This window comes from Numenius arquata, chromosome 7 (genome assembly GCF_964106895.1).
Source record: "Numenius arquata chromosome 7, bNumArq3.hap1.1, whole genome shotgun sequence".
Taxonomy (NCBI): Eukaryota; Metazoa; Chordata; class Aves; order Charadriiformes; family Scolopacidae; genus Numenius; species Numenius arquata.
Window position 1 is genome coordinate 32501769 of NC_133582.1, and position 22786 is coordinate 32524554.

The 22786-nt window shown below is 46.0% G+C and overlaps 1 protein-coding gene across 2 annotated transcripts in view; it reads right to left on the reverse strand.

Moving 5' to 3' along the window:
• EHBP1 (EH domain binding protein 1) overlaps positions 1-22786 on the reverse strand; it is a 238442-nt gene that overhangs the window by 184945 nt on the left and 30711 nt on the right. For both annotated transcript variants that reach the window (XM_074150615.1, XM_074150614.1), the window contains exons 3-4: positions 17571-17628; positions 4461-4556 (exon numbers count right to left, since the gene is read on the reverse strand). In XM_074150615.1, coding sequence (XP_074006716.1) covers positions 4461-4556; positions 17571-17628 — 154 coding nt within the window. The remainder of the gene's footprint in view (positions 1-4460; positions 4557-17570; positions 17629-22786) is intronic.

Consider the following 22786-nt stretch of genomic DNA (forward strand, 5'->3'; position numbering starts at 1 on the left):
TTAAATCCTAATAGTACAACCGGCGTTCACTTCGCTTTGCGAAAAGCACTGGGCTTGCCTGGCAGTGGAAATTGCTCTTTTAAAATCTCTCTCAGTTGACACAGGTATGTGTTTGTACATAAAACCACAGAAAAGTATACGAGCTTGCATATATGAGGGTTAAGCCTTGCTAATGCAGGAACTCTAAAAATGAACTTTTGGAGTGCAACCATGGAAACGACAAAAAATGGGAATTCAGCTCACTTTTCTGGCATTTGTGGATCCTTCTATGAAAGCACTACAAAATCACCGACTTAAAACGCACAATAGGCTTATAGTTTCACAATGTTTCTTTCTCCCCATTTTGGATGAAAAACCCAACACCAATGTAGAGCATGGCAAAGGAAGAAGTTAAACTTTCAGAACAGATGGAACTTTAAAAATTCATGCAATTAGCACTTCAGCTGGCTGGATGGCCAGGAGCCAGTCAGTCAAGGGAAGCTGAATCAATACAGGCATTTGATGCTTTTTCCCACATAACTTCAGAGCATTATGAAATTTTACCAGCAGCCCAGAATTATGTGAAATTAAACAAAAAGTTTTCATTTATTTGAAATGAAAGTTTTCTAAATGAAGGCTATAGTTTCTTCAATACCCAGCTCAGCTTGCCTAAGAAATACAAATATACTGCTGCAAACAAGCTCACACCCAAAATAGGGATGTGCCAATAAAGCGAAATATCTCATCTGTTGACTGACTCCAGGCACTTTGCTCGCCAGCTCTCAAGCGTCCAGAGATGGCTACTGGAGAGGATATTCTTAACATTCTCATCAGCACTTGAAACCTCAACTTATCTCCTAATCCTACCAGCAACACATTTCAACAGCCACTTACGAATGCGCAGCTGCCGCCGTGTGAATCATTTCCCTGAACACGTAGCTGTCTGTTCTGGAGCCGGCTCTTTCCCTTCCCTGCCCTTCCATTCCAAACAGCACCACGCTGCTCGTTTGATGGCTACAAAGCTCTCCCGTAGGCAACCTGCTCCCCTCAGCGGGCTCTGCCAGCGTGGACGTGGAGCCAGCAGCTTCTCCTCGCATCTCGGCTTGTAATGAAAGAGAACGACTACTGTTGGTTAAACACTGCCACCACCAGCGTTCAGCAGTCACTCTCCTTCAGGGGGGGAGTAGCTCCCAAAGGGACCTTAGGCAAGCGTAGGGTCCTGCACCAGGGGAGGAATAACCCCACACACTGGTACAGGTAAGGGGTTGACCTGCTGGAGAGCACATCTGTGAAAAAAGACCTGGGAGTCCTGGTGGACAACAGGATGACCATGAGCCAGCGATGTGCCCTTGTGGGTGTGAAGTCTCCTTTTCTGGAGATATTCAAACCTGCCTGGACACGTTCCTGTCCAACCTGCTCTGGGTGACCCTGCTCTGGCAGGAGGGGTTGGACGAGACGATCTCCAAAGGTTGCTTCCGACCCCGACCATTCTGTGACTTTTACAGAACTGCCATCTCCTTTTCTGAGCTCTGCTGCTCTCACTGTTTTCGCCTCCCTCCTTCCAGAGGAAGGAATGATATAAATATCTGACGTGAAAGTCAGCTCCCAAAAAGGCTGCTGCAGCGTGTTATTACATACTGCCCTTCCCACAACTCTACCGATGGCCAGCCAATGCCTCAGCTGTGCAAAAAAAATAACTAGCTCTTTTTTACCATCTTTGCCCAGAACGTACCAGCTGCAGAAATGTCAGCTCTCCAGGCGTTAGGACATATCCCGTGCTCCAGCTGAAGTGCTGTAGCGCTGAGCCCCCAGAGGACTGGGCACACCGTATTCTGCCTGCAAACACCTACCACTCGCAGCTCCTCCATCCAGGCAGGCAGCCAGTCTCGCACAGAGACAGCGCTCCTGCTGCATCACCCAGCTGGCTCAGAAACAGTGCCCTGCACCACACCTGGAACCATAAAATCATAGAACGGTTCAGGTTGGAAGGGACCTTAAAGATCATCTCATTCCAACCCCCCTGCCATGGGCAGGGACACCTCCCACCAGACCAGGTTGCTCCAAGCCCCCTCCAACCTGGCCTTGAACCCCTCCAGGGATGGGGCAGCCACAGCTTCTCTGGGCAACCTGGGCCAGGCTCTCACCACCCTCACAGAAAATAAGTTCTTCCCCAGATCTCGTCTCAATCTCCCCTCTTTCAGTTTAAAACCCTTCCCCCTCATCCTATGGCTCCCCTCCCTGATCAAGAGTCCCTCCCCAGCTTTCCTGGAGCCCCTTGAGGGACTGGAAGGGGCTCAAAGGTCTCCCCGGAGCCTTCTCTTCTCCAGGCTGAACACCCCCAACTCTCTCAGCCTGTCCTCACAGCAGAGGGGCTCCAGCCTTCCCAGCATCTCTGTGGCCTCCTCTGGCCCCTCTCCAACAGCTCCATGTCCTTCTGATGTTGGTGGCCCCAGAGCTGGAGGCAGCACTGCCGGGGGGGGTTCCCCAAAGCAGAACAGAGGGGCAGAATCCCCCCCCTCACCCTGCTGGCCACACTTCTTTGGATGCAGCCCAGAGTGCACGGGTCTTTCTGGGCTGCCAGTGCACGTCACTGGCTCATGTTGAGCTTCTTGTCCACCAACACCCCCAAATTCTACTACTCAGGGCTGTTGAGGAGTCCACCTGCATATGTCCTTGCAGAGAAAAAGGTGGTTTGGGCCAGAGGAGCAATGAGAGCAAATTTACATCAAAGGCAGCCCAGGGAACAGACCTACCCACAGAGTCCCATTGCTGGGTAGAATTCAGGCTGTAGTAATACCCAAAAGCGGCTCCAGAGGCCCCTCTCTCCCCAGTCCTATCCCTCACACTCACTTTCAGTGCCACAACTACAAGCTTGTTGTGCTGGACGATAAAACAAAGCCCTGAAGGGGTGCAGGTAGGAATAGAAAGGTAGCGTGGGATGGCAGGAGGAGGCTGGGAGATGCTTTTACTCCAAAGCCACAGCACCACAGAGCTGCACTCCAAAGACACTTAATTTCTCATTCTTCACATAACATGTCACTGCGTACACAATCAAGAATTGTGTAGTACGTTTCTGTTTCACTTTAAATGTTAAAAAAATTAAGTAACATTTACTGTGTTACGTAAACGTACTCAGATCATGGGGACACGCAGCACAGTCTGCGTGGTTTAATGGTGTCAAACTTCTTCGTCCACGTAGAAGCCCTTGAAGCATGCAAAGGCAAACAATTTTTGCGAGTTAACTTTTGAACCTCAGCTGAAGACTACGTGTCTGCTAAGGAGAGGGGCAAATTTATGATAGTTAGCATCGCCGGCAACCTGGGAAGTTTCTGTTCGCTGGTGATCCCAAGGACAAAAAAAAAAAAAAAAAAAAAAGAGAGAAACTCCCTTTTTAGGCTTAATGAACCAAGTAATAAATTCACATTCTAAGGCTAACCAGAAGCCACTTCTAAGCAGTTACTCAGGGAAGTCCCCAAGACAAAGAAAAACAAATATGACTAATTAGAAAAAAGTATCTTACTCTTGCCCTAAGCTGTAAAGGGAGCAATTATAAATAAGAACAAGCGGAGTGTAGCTGGAGACATCCCATAAAGAACAAGAAAGAACTAATGGAATGAAAATCCCCGAATCCTCAGCCTCCCAGGCGGTCTCCTGCACTGTCCCACGCGCAAAGCTGCATGGTTTATCTTTATGCCGAAAGAGCTTTGCCCGATGATACTTGGGAAATAAGTTCTACCACAACCATCCAACCATCAGTTTTTCCTCCTGCTTTGCAGCCACACAAATAAACTTATTTTTTTTACCAGAACAAACGCAGTTCCTAAAAAAAATTTCTTGTAATTCTCTGCTCTACTCAAATACTCCGTGTTGGATGATGAGGGGCCTGGAGCATCTCTCTTATGAGGAAAGGCTGAGGGACCTGGGTCTTTTTAACCTAGAGAAGAGAAAACTATGGGGGGATCTGATCAACGCCTATAAATACTTAAAGGGAGGGTGTCAAGAGGATGGGGCCACTATTTTTTCAGTGGTGGCAAGTGACAGGACAAGAGGAAATGGGCACAAACTTGAATATAACAAGTTCCACCTAAACATGAGGAGGAAGCTTGAGTTTTGACAACTTCTGGCTTACAGCATTTAAAGAAAACCAACCAGACCAACCTAACCCATGCCCAGCCCCCCGACATGTACTGTGTGTGGTTACACACGTACTAAATTCTACGCCAAAGGCTCACCATAATCAGCTCAATGGGATATTTCAGCACGTTAACTAAACTACAAAAGCGAGCTCTGGCAGGGAACAGCCCATCCTTCTCTCCCAGATTTAAGCTGGGGACATAAGGTTGTGCAGTTAACGATTTAAACCCAGCAAGATTAGGCCTTGTAATAATAATCTGATGTTTCCAATTGGAATTTTTCATATGCTGTTTAGGAAATAAGAAAGAATTATGCTTTAAAAAAAAAACCACCAAAACCCAACATACCTTAAAGAGCGTGACAGTAATTTCAACGTTTTCAGGAACGGGCCATACCACCACCCCACGGTAGGGGTTCTTGATGCCAGGCTGCCAGCTGTGAGCCTAAAGGAAGAAAAGAAGCAGTTGTCTTAAATCCATTATAAAAGCGCTGACAAGTCCCACAGGACCCAGCCCGTGGAGGTAGAAGTAACATGTCACTGACTCCAAAAAGGCCGTGTTCTTAAACCTGTAACTCCACTGAACACTAGAAAGGCCATCACTGAGAACGAGAGGAAGGAAACTCAGACCATTAGCAGGCATTTTTTTTTCCACTGAACTAAAGCTGTTCCTCACAAGTTCCTAAACTCTGGGATTTTTAAGTACGTAGCACAGGTAAGGACACTCAGAGCCTTGCAAAAATCAAGGCGGTAAGGGCAGAGCTTGGGTAGCAAGCTGAGCTTTATTTCGTTTGGGATGAGGGAATGCTTTTATTTAAGGAACACACATAGTGCAGGCTTAACCGTGTTTAGACCTCAATAGAACGAAAAGATGTTTTTAAGAAAAAAAACACAAAACCTAATGATTTACAATACAGATTAAATGCTACTAAAACATTTAAATTCTTAAGAAGCTGGGGTACCTACACCTAGAAAAGATAATGATAAAATCACACTAAAACAGACTGAGAACTTCTCCACCTTTGCATATCAATTTGGTCTGTAAGTACTTACTTTTTAATACCTAGTCCCAAAAAACACTATCTGTGAGCATTTCTGTTTGGGAATGTTTTTTTCCAAGCTCAACTGAATCCGCTTGGTGCTGCTGTAAGGCAGAGGTGAGCACCATGGGGTCATTACAGACCTGTGGAGGTTTTATCAGGAAACAACATCCAATCTATTTACTGTTATCGAAGCCAACTAACTGGGCTTTTTTTTCTTTTTTTTTAATTGTAGAGCATCACTCACTGCAGTTTTATACTCCTTCCAACGCTCAGAACTTCAGATTAAGAAATTTTTGTTATGATGAGGTTAGCAGGACTTGTGTTCTCGGGTTCTCAGGTACCCTCAGGTAACCTGGGCAAGTTTAATCCTGGCTTTGCTGTAGCCAAGTGGGAAACAAAGAGGGTGAGAGAGTCCCGATCAGTCCCAGCGATGCAATGACTCTGCCACTCCATATTGTATGTGGTGTGTACTCCAGAGGTCATACCCAACAGCTGCATCACACGTGTCTACTGCTTCGTGAGCCCACTTGTGTCCAGCTGGGCTTTCACCGGAGCCAGCAGCAGCACACGTAGAATCCTCCAGTAGAATCATAGAATGGTTCAGGTTGGAAGGAACCTTAAAGTTCATCTCATTCCAACCCCCTGCCATGGGCAGGGACACCTCCCACCAGACCAGGTTGATCAAAGCCCCCTCCAACCTGGCCTTGAACCCCTCCAGGGATGGGGCAGCCACAGCTTCTCTGGGCAACCTGGGCCAGGCTCTCACCACCCTCACAGCAAAGAAGTTCTTCCCCAGATCTCATCTCAATCTCCCCTCTTTCAGTTTAAAACCATCCCCCCTCATCCTGTGGCTCCCCTCCCTGACCAAGAGTCTCTCTCCACCTTTCCTGGAGCCCCTTTAGGGACTGGAAGGGGCTCGAAGGTCTCCCCGGAGCCTTCTCTTCTCCAGGCTGAACACCCCCAACTCTCCCAGCCTGTCCTCACAGCAGAGGGCTCCAGCCCTCCCAGCATCTCCGTGGCCTCCTCTGGCCCCGCTCCAACAGCTCCATGTCCTTCTGATGTTGGTGGCCTCAGAACTGGAGGCAGCACTGGGGGGGTGTCTCCCCAGAGCGGAGCAGAGGGGCAGAATCCCCCCCCTTGCCCTGCTGGCCACGCTGCTGGGGATGCAGCCCAGGATGGGGTTGGCTTTCTGGGCTGCCAGGGCACGTTGCTGGCTCATGTTGAGCTTCTCACCCACCAACACCCCCAAGTCCTTCTCCTCGGGGCTGCTCTCAATCCAGAGACAATCCACTCATGACTCCAAGCAGTGTCAGACATCCCAAAAGTTACTCTATAGAAAGTGCCACCTGAACATAAAGACGTGACTCTAAATCTTCCCTCTTTCAGCTTAAAACCTTTCCCTCTCATCCTATGGCTCCCCTCCCTGATCAAGAGTCCCTCCCCAGCTTTCCCGGAGCCCCTTTACAGGGAGGTTGAACGAGTAGACTTGCTCTTACCCTAATCCCTCAAATCCTCACACAGCAAAGGACTGCAGATTAACCACAGGGGACAAGAGCTGCCAAAGCAGCAGGGACAAGGGGATGAAGGACAAAGGGAGAGGCAGAGAACCTGGGAAGAGAGGTGAAGGTGAGGAACGGGGAAGCTGCTGGCAGAATCCAGCCTGCGCAGCCACCAGAGAGGAGCCCTCCCTGCCTCCGCACCTCCATGCGCACAGCACGCTCTTTTCCATCCCCTTATTTTTATTTTCTTGCTAAACACCGACTTCCAGCTCTCCTGTGGTTTTATCACAAGTTTTTCCACCTTTGGTGTTCTGCTTAGAACCCCATTTTCTAAAGACACCTGATTAGATTGGGAATTTCAGTAAGTTTCTATGTTTTGTACTTGCAGAATAAACTTAAGTGACACATCCTGGGGCATCTGAAAAAATGAATTAAAAAAAAAAAAAGAGTAACTTGAAAGAATCCAATTTCTACTATTTTTAGTTCTACAAATTTCAGCCTAATCTCATTATTCTAAGGCAAGCCTGGATGAATTTCTGAATAACTGAGCAAACAGTGCTGTTTATAGCTTTACTCCACGAGTGTGGACTTTGGGGCCGGTCTTTTTCCAGTGGTGCCCAGTGACAGGACAAGAGGAAATGGGCACAAACTTGAACATAAGAAGTTCCACCTAAACATGAGGAGGAACTTCTTCACTTTGAGGGTGGCAGAGCCCTGGAAGAGGCTGCCCAGAGAGGTGGTGGAGTCTCCTTCTCTGGAGACCTTCAAAACCCACCTGGACATGTTCCTGTGCAACCTGCTCTGGGTGGACCTGCTTTGGCAGGGGGTTGGACTAGATGATCTCCAGAGGTCCCTTCCAACCCCATGTGATTCTGTGAGTGTATTTTATAAGAAAAAGCTGTTTTGTGAGCAGCAAAACACACCGCAGTGGCTGTCAGCCCCACCACAGCCACCCAAGCTCCAGCTTCGTGTCTCTCCCTCCCGCAGGACCCACAGTCCCTGCATCGTTCCCAGCTCGCCCCATGGGGATATTTGGCAGGAGGCAGGGATCCAGCGCCAGGCAGGGGCTCACCTGCCAGCCAGCCTGTCCCCCTCTAGCATCTGGTAAGATAGAAATCAACTTCTCCTCCTCAGGGGCACTCCACTCTGTTTCCAGTTACCCATTTTCACAGAAACCAGTAAGAGCTCACGGCGTGTCTGGAACCTGCACTTTCCTGCTGCTTTTGGCCAACGCTGACAATTATGTCCAACTCTCGATGTCCATAGCCCAGGCACTGCCAGCCTGCTCTGCTTGAGGATCACTTGCTGCTATATATAAAACAAACTAGAAAATGAGCATTCACTGGTGCAGGCAAAGCTTTACTTCGAGCCCTTTATCAGCACTGCCTCCCACTGGGAGAGTCAGAGGCACACAATAAACACGCACAGGGATATATATGATTTTCTGTCAGTGTGACAGGCATGTCTCCGAAAGCGACAACCCAAGGAGACAAGCCCTAGCTAATGAGCTTTTAAAGCAAAGCTGTTTCTGTGATCAGCTGAATGTTATTAAATCCTCCTTTTGCTTTGAAAAATAAACACTGTACCGCACAAACAGCATGACAGAAAAAAAGATAACATCAAAACTACAGCTGGGCTGTTGGGAAGGAGAAAGGGAAAAGGAAAGGGGAAAGCAAAGGTGGGGAAGCAGAGAGGAAGGGCTAACAAAGAAGGTAATTTAAAATTAACACGGGGAGTGTTATTCTAACGTGGTATTTCTCATGTCAGGGAACTCTGTGTTGCAGCTTCTTGAAGTCACATCTGGCCTGTGTCAAAAAAACCTTTTCAACTCCCAAATGACATGCCTTGGCTGTGATGCGTGAGCTGCATCGGGCCACCTCTGCGCCGCTTCCAGACGGGCGATTGCTGCCAGGGCTCAGCCGAGACAAGGGGCTGCACCTGCACAGTCCATTTCCACCCTAATCCTCGCTTCTACCTCAATTTCCTACTGGGTTGTGCCTTCTAGACCCATTTTTTCCTCATCTCTTCCTAGTTTTCACTAGCCATCTCCCCTGGTCTCTGAAGGCAAGGCAAGAGGACCAGCCCAGCAGACATGCCCGCTGGTAGAGGGTGTCTCATCCACAGCCCCCACCTCCCGGGACTCCTTTCCTAAACCCGAGGGACAAGAGCCGTGGTCTCTCAAGAGAAGCATTTCAAGGAGAAACCCCTTCCTTTTTCTGCTGGTGGAAAAAAGAGAGGAGACAATGCAGTGCGAAAGCTCTCTTCAATCAGGAAACAGGAGCTACAGGAGGGGTTGCTGAAATACCCTATAATTAGAGCACGGCTGTGAATGACATTGTCCATCCCACAGCATCGCTCTGGCACAAGCCCGGTGACACTTAAAAGGAAGAAAGCTGTTGAACAAAGAACGTGGAGGTGAGCTTACGGACTCGCATGAGCACTTCAAGCTACCCAGGTCTGAGATCCTTCCCTGGTTTTCTCTCTAAAACAACCCCGACAGCCTGCTCTGCAATCTGCTACTCGCAACGTTGTGAGCACCACAACGGTGCTGCTGGGCTTCAGCTGGAAGGACCGTCTTGATACCTCTGCAGTTTAAGCCTCTGGTTCCAATGAGAAGGAAAGAATCTTTAAAAATAGCTTGAAATCAGCAACTCATAGGGCCAGATAATTAAAATGTCCAGCGGTCCATACAATACATGCACATACAACACACCCAAGGGCTTACAAACTGTACTCAAAATCAGTGAAACATCCCTGAAAATACTAAATCTGTTGTCAAGCAGCCTTCAATAGTCAGTAATTTCAAGCACAAAGGGAGTGCTCTGATGTTTGGGCAAACTCTCAACATTCAGTAACAGTCAAGCTATTACCAGCAAGGTAATAGCAAGTACAAGTCTCGTGCTTTGGTACAAGGTGTCCACTTTTTGATGGTGTGAAACAGCGGGGTCTCACACACCTCTCACCTCCTGCACAGACAAACTCAATCTTGTTCTCCAGTAGTTTCTGCTGGGGAACACAGAGGGGGCTTCATCGTAAAAGTAACGTTTCCTGGCGTTGCTGAAACTCTCCTACCCAACAGTGAAATGATACAGAAGGCTATAATGCAGCTCCAGCTAGTTCAACATATGGCAATACATCAACTGAATAATGGAAGACGAGACTGGCTCACTGGAGGGCTGCCTTGGCTACTCCCATTTTATAATTCCTTACTATTTTTTTCCTTATAATTACCCACCAGGGGCTGACCTTGACAATAAGAAACTGCCTCCCGCTCGGCAGGCAAACTCGGACAACGGCAATTAACAGAGGTGCTGCAGAAGATGACGACACTGCACAGTTTCCAAAATACCAATACATTTCCGTGAAACTTGGAACAAACCAGGCAATTTTATAAACGCTGTTATTTTTGAAGTCCTCTCCTCCAATCTAAAAAATAGTTACTATCAATTCTGTGTAATATAAGAAAGTGTATAAACATTTATAAACCCAGTGTCATCCTCCCACAGGGAGGAGGGGGAGGGAGTAAACCCAAAAAACCTTTCCAAACCTGTACCAGAATTTTTCAGCCAGTTCTTGAGGGGGACACACCAAACAACAAGAGAGACTGAATACTGCTGCCTACGCTTTTCCTTGTTGCCACAAAAATCTTTCCTGACCCTTCAAAACCAAACTATTACATTATTTCAAGAGCCTCCCCCTTCAGATGCTTTATGCTGCCCATTTGCTTTCTCTTTTCTTCACCACCACCCCGCCTCATCCTGCCTCTGTTGTGCAGAATAATTGCAAGTTACTTTCCTGTAAGATCCTAAGAGCTGATCATAATATTTTAAGCCTGCTGTAAATTATGGAACAGCTTATATTTATGAACCAAAAATATGTTCCTAGGGCCAAGCCCTCGATGTTGTTTTTAAAAAGCAAAAGTCAGAACCAGACCTACCGCTATTCCTCACCTGCAGCCCCAGGAGTGGCTTTATTCTCTGCCTGATAACATTTTTGTCAACTGCCTATGATGAGAGCAGCTCTGCCACAGGCTGCTCGGGGGGCACAAGAGCCAAGCAGGAGCTCCACCAGTGCTCAGGGCAGCTCAGCTTGTAAGGACAGTCCCTCTTCTTCACTGGTACCCAGGCTGAAGGCTCAGACAAGGAGAGAAAAAAAAACCATCACGAATACCTCAAAGAGGAGGAGCTGTCGTTAAGCAGCCAGATCCTTCATTCAGTGCCTCTGCGCCAGCAGCGTGGCTTGTGAAGATGGAGCATTGCTCCAATCTGCTCTATGTGACGAATGCCACCAAAGCCGTACATCATCTGGGCACAGCCAGAGGCCAGCAGGATCCAGCTGCTGACGGGCCTGCTGGAAAAGGGATGGACTGGGAAAAACTGTCGATTCCCCCACACCACAGAAAACCTCGACTGGCAGTTTGTGGGAAGCTGGTTCTTCTTCCGTACCATAGCTCAGCACCACAAAGGAAAGAGACAAATTAGAGAGCGTACTCCGGACTACAGCTCGTGTCCCCACCATCACCTTGAAATGATCTCGGCCCTCCAGTTATAGAGGCTGGGCACCAAAGCGATGCTCCCATCCCGCTCCTGCCCTGCGATGCGGTCCCAAAAACCCAGCATGTGCCAAAGAAGAAAGTTCAGAGCCCTTGGAAACACCAGGCAGCCTTTGTTCAACCTGCTGCTGGCGGTGTTCACTGAGAGCAGATGAGGGAACGAGCAGATTCCCACAGGTCTTCCCATGAATGTTTTCAATTTCTCATCACACACATGGGTTACAACCGTCGTTCTGCAGCCACGTATTACTGCTAAAAAGCTACAGAAAGACTGCTAAGCTTGGAAAACGAGCAAAATCTCACCTTCACGAGGAAACAGATTCTCCAGCACCGGGCTAGCTGTTCAAACTTAATTTCGCACATACACATTCATGACGTGTTCCTTAAATCCATGACTCATGCTATTTCTTTCACCAAACCTTGCCTTATTCACTGCCCGCAACAGACGATGCCCAGATAAAGAGCCTCTCCGCCTTCTCACCAAGCAGTTTCTGGCCTTATCTATTTGGCTTCTTATTAAAAAAAAAAAACAAAAAACAAAAAACTGAATGCAGGTTTATTTTTGTCATCGTTTTCTGGGACATCCAACACCACACCTCAGAACATTATCAAAATTTAACTTTGCCGGATCCCTGGAAAAAAAGAAGGGTATTGTGTTCCCCAATTTACAAGCACTGAAAGAATTGCCAGTTTCCACTAATTTCGCATGGTCTGCTTAAATCACCCGGGACCTTACCCGATACAGGGATTAAGCATGAAACAACCTTTAGCTTTGTTTTCCAAAGCTGACTTTTTTTTTCCCCCACTTCAAGTGCAACAAGGGCTGCCCAACGCTGCTGCCAGTCGGTCCCCATGGCCCAGGCACCCTCTACTTGGGAGAGACACATCGCATCTCGCTTCGATGCTCTACCAAACCTCAGCCAGGAACTCTGGAGATGAGGATGGGGAAAACTGAATTCCCCAGAGCAGCATTTAACCACACAAATGTTGAGGCAGGCTTTTCTGTCCACGTCATGTACCTTTAACAAACCCCCTCCAACTCCTGTATCGATGTAGCAGTTTCATCACCACTCGGTCCCCATGCTCTCCCTAACGACCGTCTGCTTAACGAGGAGGCAACGCCGTTGGACAACACTTTGCAGTTGCCTTATTAAAGACTGTATCGTATGCCTAAAAGGGTATGCACTAGAATCATGGCATGGTTTGGGTTGGAAGGGACCGTAAGGATCATGGAGTTCCAACCCCCTGCCATGGGCAGGGACACCTCCCACCAGACCAGGTTGCTTAAATTCTTATTTTGACCGTTGCATTTGTAACCCAATGTGATTTCTTTACTTCACCAACAAACTGAGAAGCCCCAAGAGTGCCATTAATGAACCGCGGTGGTCGGGGCGTCAGAGCCACAACATGTCTCGGTCACTCCAGTCAGCGAGGGAGCTGGTGGTGACAAGCAGGGCTGGCACTGGGCAATGAAGGAGCCACCAAGGGGAACAGATCGCAAGGAATGGCAAAACGGGGGACTCTGCTGCTTTACTGATGGCACATCCCTGGTAAAAAGCTGGAGAGGCTGCTGCTGTGGCCAGCAAGGGTTCCTTTTTACCCCCTGTCCCTCTGCTTCTGTTGTCTCCGCTCTTACTGTTGAAGTCCTTCCTCTGTTCCCAACATTGTTCCTTCTCCTCTCTGTTTAAACACTTTTTGATAAACCTGCAGCAGAAGCGCTGAAATCACAGGCGAGGTGCCTTCTTTCAGCTTTGATACAAAAAGGATCTTTGAAGAAGAATTCTGTCAGGCTCTCAGAAACAAGTGCAAATTTGATTCTTCAGAGGTGTATAATTCAACCGTGAGCACTCACAGGACTAGCAGAAAGTACCTCCTTGACATCACGGCAGCAGCTCTTTTCAAATTGAGATTTCCTAGTTCAAAGCCTGGAAATGCAAGAGCATCTCAGTGAAATGAAGGTAAACATATTTACAACACATTTTTGCCCTTGTTCTACACTAGAACAAAGACTTTCCTCCCACACTTAAAAAAAAAAGGCAAGTCCAAAAGCCCAGGGCCTGAAAACCTGGGGACAAGACGCCAGTGTGACAGGGTACCAATGAGCAAGAATTAAGCAAGTCCATCGCTACAAGCTCCACCTTCTGTAAACCATCTAAATGAGGTTTGACCAGCTGTGGCAAGCCTCACCTACCTAATTTTCAAGAAAGACAACATTTGCACTAGCAGATTGGCAATTTCCCCCCCCTCCCAAAGCTGAAAGTTCATTTTGGTTCTAGAATTGCTCAGTAATTCTGCTAAATATAGCAAAATTGCAAATCATCATCTTCTGTAACCTCCTGGCCCACAGGATGCAGATGCCCAGCCATACAAAGCCACCTTGTCTTGACACGCCTCTTGGAAAGCATCAAAATCGGACCTGCCCAGAGAGGGGATCCCAGAATGGAGCAGTAAATAACTTAAATTGGCATTAAGGTCAGGAACTGCTGGATGCATTTCTGGTCCTGTATCCATCCATCAGTCCGCTCTTTCTAAATGGTTATTGCTGCTCATGTCCAACACTTTAAAACTTATTATAATTTAACATATCCACACTTCCTATCTTATGTTTCCCACAGTAACAACTAAAATATTCAAGCTCCTGCACATGATGTCTCCCATGATTTCTTCTAATTGAGGGACCGCTCTAGTAGCTGACTTGGAAAGCAAGGATGCGGGCCAGAAGGCATACCAAAATCATAGAAAACCACAAAAATAAGGGCTTCAAAGAACATCACAAACTCAGCTTTCAGCTCAACAGTATCTTAAGGTTAGTTAAGCAGGCCAGTTTCAGTACACATCCACAGCACCATCACACTATCTTCCAAGTTGCACCACATTTTTTTGATGACCTATCTCTTATACTTTCCCAGTACATGGAGCTACTGCAGAGAGTCCAGAAAAGGGCCATGAAAACGTTTAAGGGACTGGATCACCTCTCACAGGAGGAAAAGCTGAGAGATCTGGGACTGTTTGGCCCAGAGGAGAGAAGGCTCAGGCAGATTTTACAGATGTACATAAATACCTGAAGGGAGGGTGCAAAGAAGACCAAACTAGGCTCTCCTCAGCGGTGCCCAGTGACAAGACAAGAGGCAGGAGGGACGAAGTGAAACAGGAGGTTCCCTCTGAACACAAGGAAACACTTTTTCACCGTGAGGGTGACCAAGCACTGGCACAAGTTGCCCTGAAAGGTTGTGGAGTCTCCCGCCCTGGAGATAGTCAAAAGCCATCTGCATGCAGTCCTGGGCAACCACCTTTAGGTGGCCCTGCTTAAGAGGAGGGGTCAGACTGGCTGACCTCCAGAGATCTCTTCCAACCGCAACCATTCCATGATCCTGAACTAACATATCATTACCCCTAATGAACTGAAAAGTTCAGAAAGAAATCATAACCTCCAAAGAAGTCTTTACAACATCTTTACAGTAAGACCACATCCCTCTCCTCCGCCTTCTCAAAGAAGCTGAAAAACATAGAAAATTATTAATGCTTTGTACACATTGAGCCCAATGTCCATCAAAAATAAAATAAGAGGAAATTTTCATTTGACTTGCTTCCAAGAAAGCAATTAGATGAAACAAATATGTTGAATAAAGTATTTTACTGGCAGGATGACTAAGAGATCAAGAACACTTATTGATCTACAGTCTTGGAACCGAACAGCTCAAATCATATCAACTACCTAAGCTTTAAAATTAACTCTGTCCTCTGCCCAGGCCTCAGGGCCACTCAGCCTCTTCCAGAGTACTTTTGTGGGATCTTAGTGAGCATGAATTAATCAGTTAGCAAAAGACTTTTCTGAGTCTCAGGCAAATCCACCAGTTTATACAAGAGTTGCTTCTACTGACTGGTGATCTCCTCCAAAGGGGAAGGCACTCATGGGAGGACACATCCTGGAAATTTACGGCCCAGCCAAAAAAACCTGAAGCCCAAAAAGCTGAGCTAGTGACAGAACATCCTTTAGCCTGAGCGAAGTGTTGCCACTGGAGCCTATGGCATCACGCCCATAACACCACAGGCAGAAACCCATCACTTCACAAAGCCTCACTAGACTTTTGTTAGGGCTTCTGTTTCTGAACATATTCTGAGTCTCAACAAACCAGTCATTCATGGCCAGATACCTTGCTTTTCACCAAGCTTTCAGGGTTACGGTGCTTGCGTAAGTATTGAATTTACTGTTCTAGATTATCTTTTCTCTCTCTGTTCTACAGAAATGAAACAAAACTAAAAAAGAAACATGGTAAGCCACAAGACACCACACATCAGCATATATCTTGCTGCCTAGATACACACCATGCTGTAAATTCAAGGTAACCTGAGCTAGTTTATCCTTCAATGGAAGAGCAATAGTCCGACTGGCTTTGCTGAAGAGCACGAACGTGGAACAGGAGCAGTTATCTTGGCAAAGGTGCCAGACTAAGTTCACACCCTTGTTTACTCACCAGATCACACCTTCGGGTTTTCCTACCCTAAAGCAGAATTCAGGACGCACACATTGGAGTAGTCATTTGGTTGTGCAGTCACTTTCAGTCAGTAACCAGTCTTCAGATAAAACAGCTTAGAATAGCTTAGTTCTCAAGTTAAAAGACAAAGTACAGCAAATATGCATGACAGAAAAAGAGGAGTACCAGTAAAAAAACCCAGAAGTCTCTCTTGAGTAGGGAAGGAAACTGTATACCACATTTTCTAAACATTTAAGTTCTTCAACATATAATTTTTGCAAAATAACTTCTCTATCATGGGTGCCCTCTCTCTACCATCCCACAGTTTTTGGAAGTATCATTTTGAGTTACATGCATACATCAAAAAAAAAAAAGGACCTTAGACCATCAGAAGTTTTAACTGAAGTTTTAAAGAATCATTAAAAGGCTGAGTTCCAAAACTTCCCCTCTGGACTAGACCACTTGGCAAAAGCCCAACCAGGGTAAGAGGCAACCGCTGTGGGAAGAGGGAATCAGCGAGTGTGGCTGAGTTATCCTGACGAGAACATGCTCCTGGGAAGGGAGAAAACCAGCACACACTCCTTCCCCCCCAAACCTGCCCAGTGGTGACGACATTTCTTCTCCCCAGCTCATTTCTGTTGCCCTTCTCAAGCTTTTGGGCAGACTGGGGAGAGCCCTACCCCAGAGGACACAAGGCAACAAAAGAAATCCTGCAACACCATCAGTGTTTAAAGACCTTTGCTTGCCTGCTGGATGCATGAAATAGGCTCCCCACCTCCCTGGGCAACAATAACTGCCTGCTAAGATTGAAAAAAGATTTTACTCTTTAATAAGAGTGAAGTAATATATTTTATTTTATATTTATTTAATATATTTAAGTTTAAAAGAATAAGTCAATAATACAATACGATGCAAGACATTGTCATATCAGACACTGCAGAGGTTTAGAAACGCTTGCTGTTTGTTTCAATCTCGCTGTAAATGGAAAATGTTGTGGGTTTTTTTTAAGCTTCATTTTCTACGGAAACCAAGCCACACACCCAGACTGTCTCACCTTTCCCTCCGCCCCAGACCCAAAGGAGGTTCCAACTGCATCTCGAGTCAGAGCAGCAAAATTCAGGGAGTCTAGACAAACTGAGCCCCATTTAACAAAAGAGACAGTAATCTCATAAGGCTTTCAGATTTCTCGCTGCAGGAAAAAAAGTAAGGTGAAGCTCACAGAAGAGAGGGCTACTCTGCTTGCAAACTTTTACATGCCAAAAAACCCAAACGCAGGCAAGAAAAGCTTTATGAAGGGCCCAAATACTGGACAGACGTCACTTGGTAGCCTGAGGAAAGGGAAGCTCCAAGTCATTAGCTATAAAAGACAAATTCGCAGGCTTCCTCACGGTGCTTGTGGAAGTAAAATGTTAAAATTTAATTCAAATATACACTACTGGCTGAAAGAGCCTGCGTTTATTCTTTTTGACTTGTAGTATTTTCTAGCTGTGAAATAGCCTCTTATTCTGACTGTACCTTCCTACTACAATGATGTCAGATTCTTCATTACTTTTTTTTTTATTATTATGTTTAATACACTTCTAGTAGTGAAACAGATTCTCCTTTCTATTTAGGTCTAGCGATTAATAACTGAAATTGAACTGATGATGATACAGTTCTGCTGAACAAATAACCGAAGCTGAAATCGGTTAAGCGTATCCACAAATTAGCGTTGCCATCAACAGCAGCTTGTTCTGAATTTTATAGCTAAACTGAGTTAAAAAGAAAAGAAAAATAATTAAAACATTTCTTATTTATTTGTCTGCTCCCCGTAATCTAGAAACCGTTCCCTCAAACGGCTGACCCTGCTTGTCACTGAAGTTGGGACACTTAATAAAGCAATCAACTAACCTTAGAGGATTTTCTTCGGCTTCTTCTTGTCCAAACCACCACTAGTTTATCTGGCTGCCTGTTGAAGATAAGGAAGAAACAGCTTAATTTACAAGATCAATATGTAAACAGTTTATATTAAAACTCTTGCAATACATAATGACATCCTTAGTGGATACATTATCTCTTTAAAAATAGCTCATCTAAAAACCCCTCACAGCACCAGCCATTTAACAGGAAAAATAAGGTTGTATTTTTAGAAAAAGGCTGTCTCCCAATCTGCACACCACTCTCCTCCTCCTCCTCCTCCTTCTCCCCTCGCCTGCGGGTATCTCATTTCTTCACTCCCAAAGGAGCTTTTTTTTTCCCTACTTGAATACCTCAAACAAGAGAATCAAGTCCTGCATTATTCCTCAGAATCTCCTTGGATGACCACAAACAGGTAAATCAGCGCATCCTCAACTTTCACGCAGAAGGACGAGCATGTCAAAATCCAGTACGGCTCCCCAGGCAATTGTTTATTTGCTATTTCTAATGAATGTGGGTGGAAACCCTCAATAAAGGACACCTCCAGTACAAATTATGGTCTCTTTAAATTTTTCAAGATTTATTTCTTGGTTAATAGTTACAGTCCTATTACTTCTACCTCACCAGTTTTACAATTGTCTCTGAGTTATTTTTGACATTGACCTTACTCCTATGTTGTGGGGTTTTTTTGGCCCACAATACACTTCCCATCGTATGACCACACTTCTGGCCCCACTTCCAAACCCATGACCCCTCTTTCCGGAGCCTCCTGACCCTCCGTTCCGGCTCTGTTTCCCAGCTGATGACCCAGCAACTCCCTAACTGCAAATCCACCCATTCCAACCATTTCCAATGGAGTTCACATCTCTACTTAGAAGTACTAAAGTTGCGATTCTTCCTGAAAAATAATAAATTGCTACTCAGAGTTTTGAGACACCGGTGTAAGAATCCCTGCATTTCTACAGCCAACAATAAAACCTGTTTCCTGTTAGAAAAAAAAATCGTGGGGAAAAAATGGATGTTACCAAGAAAAAGTCAAGATACAATGCATTCAAATCATTCATTAAAAGATGTACCCAAAAAAGATCCACATAAGTATTCTGAATTAAAAAAAAAAGCTGTGTTCACACTGCTAACCTAGTATTTCATCACAGGGAGACTGCATCTACTTCATAACTAACTTTTAAAATGAAAATCCAACTGCTTTAACGGCCTGAGAGCTCATTTTAAGCGCCAAAGTCTCAGCCACCGTATCAGATCCCTTCCCATGGAGCTGTTCCTCCTTTCTGCAGGCTACAATAAAGCTAATTCATCACCTTCCATTTACACTGAAACACCGCCAACTAAGGTTCTTCTGAAAAACGGAGTTAAAGGCAGACCCTGTGAAGGAAACGAGGACATTGGCTTTTATTTGCTGTTCTATATTGCACCTCACTCCTTTAACAGACCCCTTCATTTCCAGGCTGGGATGAATTGAAAGTGAAATAATCATTTTAAATTGCGCAAATGCACTCCGACGGCTTGTTCAGGTGACCTCAATGGTAGGTTGGCTCTACTGCAAAAATCTCGCCTGGTGATGAGGCCGTCCCGTTGGACTTGGGAAGCGCTTTGCTCACTTGGTGGGGTGCGTGTGTTCAATCCTCATCTGGTGGACGCACCCTCATTCACTTTGATGGGTAGCTGTGTTGGTGCCACCAGAAAAAAAAAAAAAGAAAACAAAACCACGCCCAAGCAATTTCCTTGATGCAAAGCAACCCGAACCCATGCCTACAATAAAGAATTCTTTTTTTCTGGAGTTATATCTCAAAGCTGACTTATTCTCATTTCAGAAACTAGCTCATGAACCAAATTTAATTTAACTTGGACTCATTCAATCCCGACCTTGCCTCCGAGCACAAAAAAAATGCCAAATGCAGGGGAAGCTGGGGGAGGGGAAAAAAAAAGGTAAAAGAAAAAGGTATTTCTGCAGTACCAGTGGCTGCACCCCAGCCAAACCTCCCTCCGAGAGCTGGACCCTGTGTCCCAGGAGTCATACAAATGGGAGTGTCAGTAGGAAAAGGCACTCTGCTCCCTCTCCCCTAAAGGTATGTGGTGCTCAGCAGCATCTCTGGTCCCTGTCTCTTCTTGCCAGGGCTGCCAGCCCCTATATCGGTGGTAGCCTTGGCCTGCTCAGGTGTAGGGGAACACCAGCTATCAGAAACATGTGAGAGACAAAAGGATATTCTTCATGGCATACTTAGTACACCATGAAAACACTGAGTTCCAAGACATGGATATCAAGAGTACATTTCCAGAAGTTTTCATTAGAAGAGCACTCAGGTCTCCAGAGATTCTGTGATGGAGGCTGAGAAGGATCTTGCCCAGGTCCCTTCCTTTCCTGCAGCTCCAGGTCAGGTAACGGTGTTACCCCTTGGCCCCTCTAGATCTTTCTCATCTTGTCTTACATACCTGGAGAAGAGAAGGCTCCAGGGAGACCTTAGAACCGCTTCCAAGCCCTAAAGGGGCTCCAGGAAAGCCGGGGAGGGACTCTGGATCAGGGAGGGGAGCCATAGGAGGAAGGGGAAGGGTTTGACACTGAAAGAGGGGAGATTGAGATGAGATGTGGGGAAGAAACTCTTTGCTGTGAGGGTGGTGAGAGCCTGGCCCAGGTTGCCCCGAGAAGCTGTGGCTGCCCCATCCCTGGAGGGGTTCAAGGCCAGGTTGAAGGGGACTTTGATCAACCTGGTCTGGTGGGAGGTGTCCCTGCCCAGAGCAGGGGGGTTGGAACTTGATATTTTTCAAGGTCCCTTCCATCTTGGCCTCACAAGTGTTTTTTCTTACAAGGGCACTGGATTGTCTCCCCAGACCGGAGAAGCGAAGCAGGACACCAGGCTCCACGTGGTGCCAACATCTAAACCAGGAGGCCAGCTCCAAGGGATATGGCCCACGAACTGTCACACACATGCGCCGACAAAAAGGGCCAGGAGAAGCATGCCAGCAAAGCAAGGAAGCAGGAGCGTCAGTACCAAAGCAAACTGATTCAAAGCAGGAATGAATCCACACTTGCCTTCCTGTGACACAGACACTTTTTCATTATGGGCTATTCTAGAAGAGACCCAGGGCTATGCCAGATGCCTCAAAGAATGAAGAGAAAAGAGTGAAAAAAGAAGTTATATGTAGACACAACACAGTTATTCTGAAAAATTAAGTAGCAGTCCTTGTCAAGGGTCGAGAAGCCTCAGTGCAGAAATCTTTCCAAGTCTGGACAGAAAAAACAAATCAGAGCAGAGCAGTAAAACGTGAGTGTCATCTCCTGTGACACCACTCTGCGCCTGTCCCAGGTTGGGAATCGACCTTACATTTCATTCCCTTTCTTTCATTTTAAACCATGCATGCCATCGCTTGCCTGGCTTTACAGAGACTGTCACTGGTGCTTCAGCGCAGCTCTCCAGCGAGGGCTGCATCTGCATCACACACACACACAGAGTTATCACCAAGCCGGGGTTTATTTCCCAATTTTGAAGAATTCCTTCTGCCAGGAGTGTAAAGAAATACACTAACATGAAAAAGCCAACAAGAGTCTCAATTCAGATGGAGAAGACCGAGCCATGCTGACTGAAGAGCGTGACCAGCGCTTGCTCCCCCCGGCTCTTTCACCAGTGATATTTATTTTGTTAAGTATTGAGTACCCTTTGCTCCTTCAGCTTCAAGTAGGAGAGAAATCCACATCCTGAGGTACTTTGCCAAAAGAAAATGAGGAAGGTCATCACAATATGGAGACAGAAAATTTAGCAAAATGGAGTGGGGAGAGAAGGGAAGAGAAAAAAAAATACCCCAAAGGCTGAGTTTCCCCACGTGCTTCACTGAAACAGAACACAAAGAACAGCAGCTTTTCTAACAGATCTGTTTCAAGAAAGTCACAAATCCAACAATTTGAAAATACCTCCATAGAACTGCTTTACAAATGCAGCTAAGAACAGCCTTCTCTTCTACAATCTGTTCCTTGCTCTTTTATGCCAATACACCTCTAGAAGAAAAAGCCCAGCTCATATTTTCATCAGCAAATTTGCATTCAAGGTTATTAGTGATGTCTCAGCGCTAGGAAATGGCCAAACCCACATCATGCAGTTTGCTCATTTGAAGCATTTAAGTAATATTTCCTGCTTCAGACTTCTCCCCTCCTTCAACATCATAAACCCAGGCTGCTCATTAACCAACCATAAATGCAAATCCCTACTGAAGAATTAGGCTGAAGATTAGTTTGAGTATCCTTTATAAGTTTACTTTGTAAACTTGGGGATCATTCCAAATGCAAACAAGCTGAACAAACGCTTGCGGTCAGCTATAAAAAAACTAATTAATTAATTTCCTGTACTGCATGAACAACATTTCTCATTCTTCTAGACAGTCACTTATTCAGCCCCAGCAAAGCCAGTATGTCTAAGGTAAGGACTAACACACCACTACCCTCAGAGGATGGGGCTGGGTTGGGGGAAAGGACTGGGTTTTACCCGACCAGCCACATCTCCACGCTGAGTAATCGCTTTAGTCTATCCAATTCAACACCACCAACCCTTCAGCGGGAGGTTTCAATACTCTACTGGGTTACTTGGTGGCGAGTTGTGTTTCACCCAGTGCCGATAAATCGGCGGCAGCCTCCGGGCAGGGGTGGGGGGGCAAAGAAAACCAGCACCACCGGGGCATCAAACACCACCTCCACGAGAGGCAGGGACCCGGCGGCAGGTACTGAAGGATCCAGCTCGGAGCCAAAAGATCGTATTTTATAAAGCCTGCCATCAACTTGTATTTGCTGTTTACTCATTTTTGTGTGGTTCCCAGGAAACTATTCCCGAAGAAGGACAAGCTTTTTTTTATTATTTACAAGTGAAACTTACTCAGCAAAGAAGCAGGGAAGATTATGATTTCAAAGTCCATGGCTCAGAAAAAGAGCTTCATCACTGCCCTGCATACTAAGTAACTAAAATGAGATTTAAAATACAGGCTAATAAAACATCTATAATTCAAAACCATGCCTGCTTTTCCTGTCAGATGGAAGCCATGATTCTGGTACCTTCAGTTCTCCCATTGAAACAACTGATTTTAAAAAACGTAAGATAAAATACTGGAACCACTTTGCCACAATTATTAAGTAATAAAAACATTCCACCCACTGGAAAAAATTATGTCATCTGATCATCACCTTATATGCCGCAAATTTCACCGATTGAAAA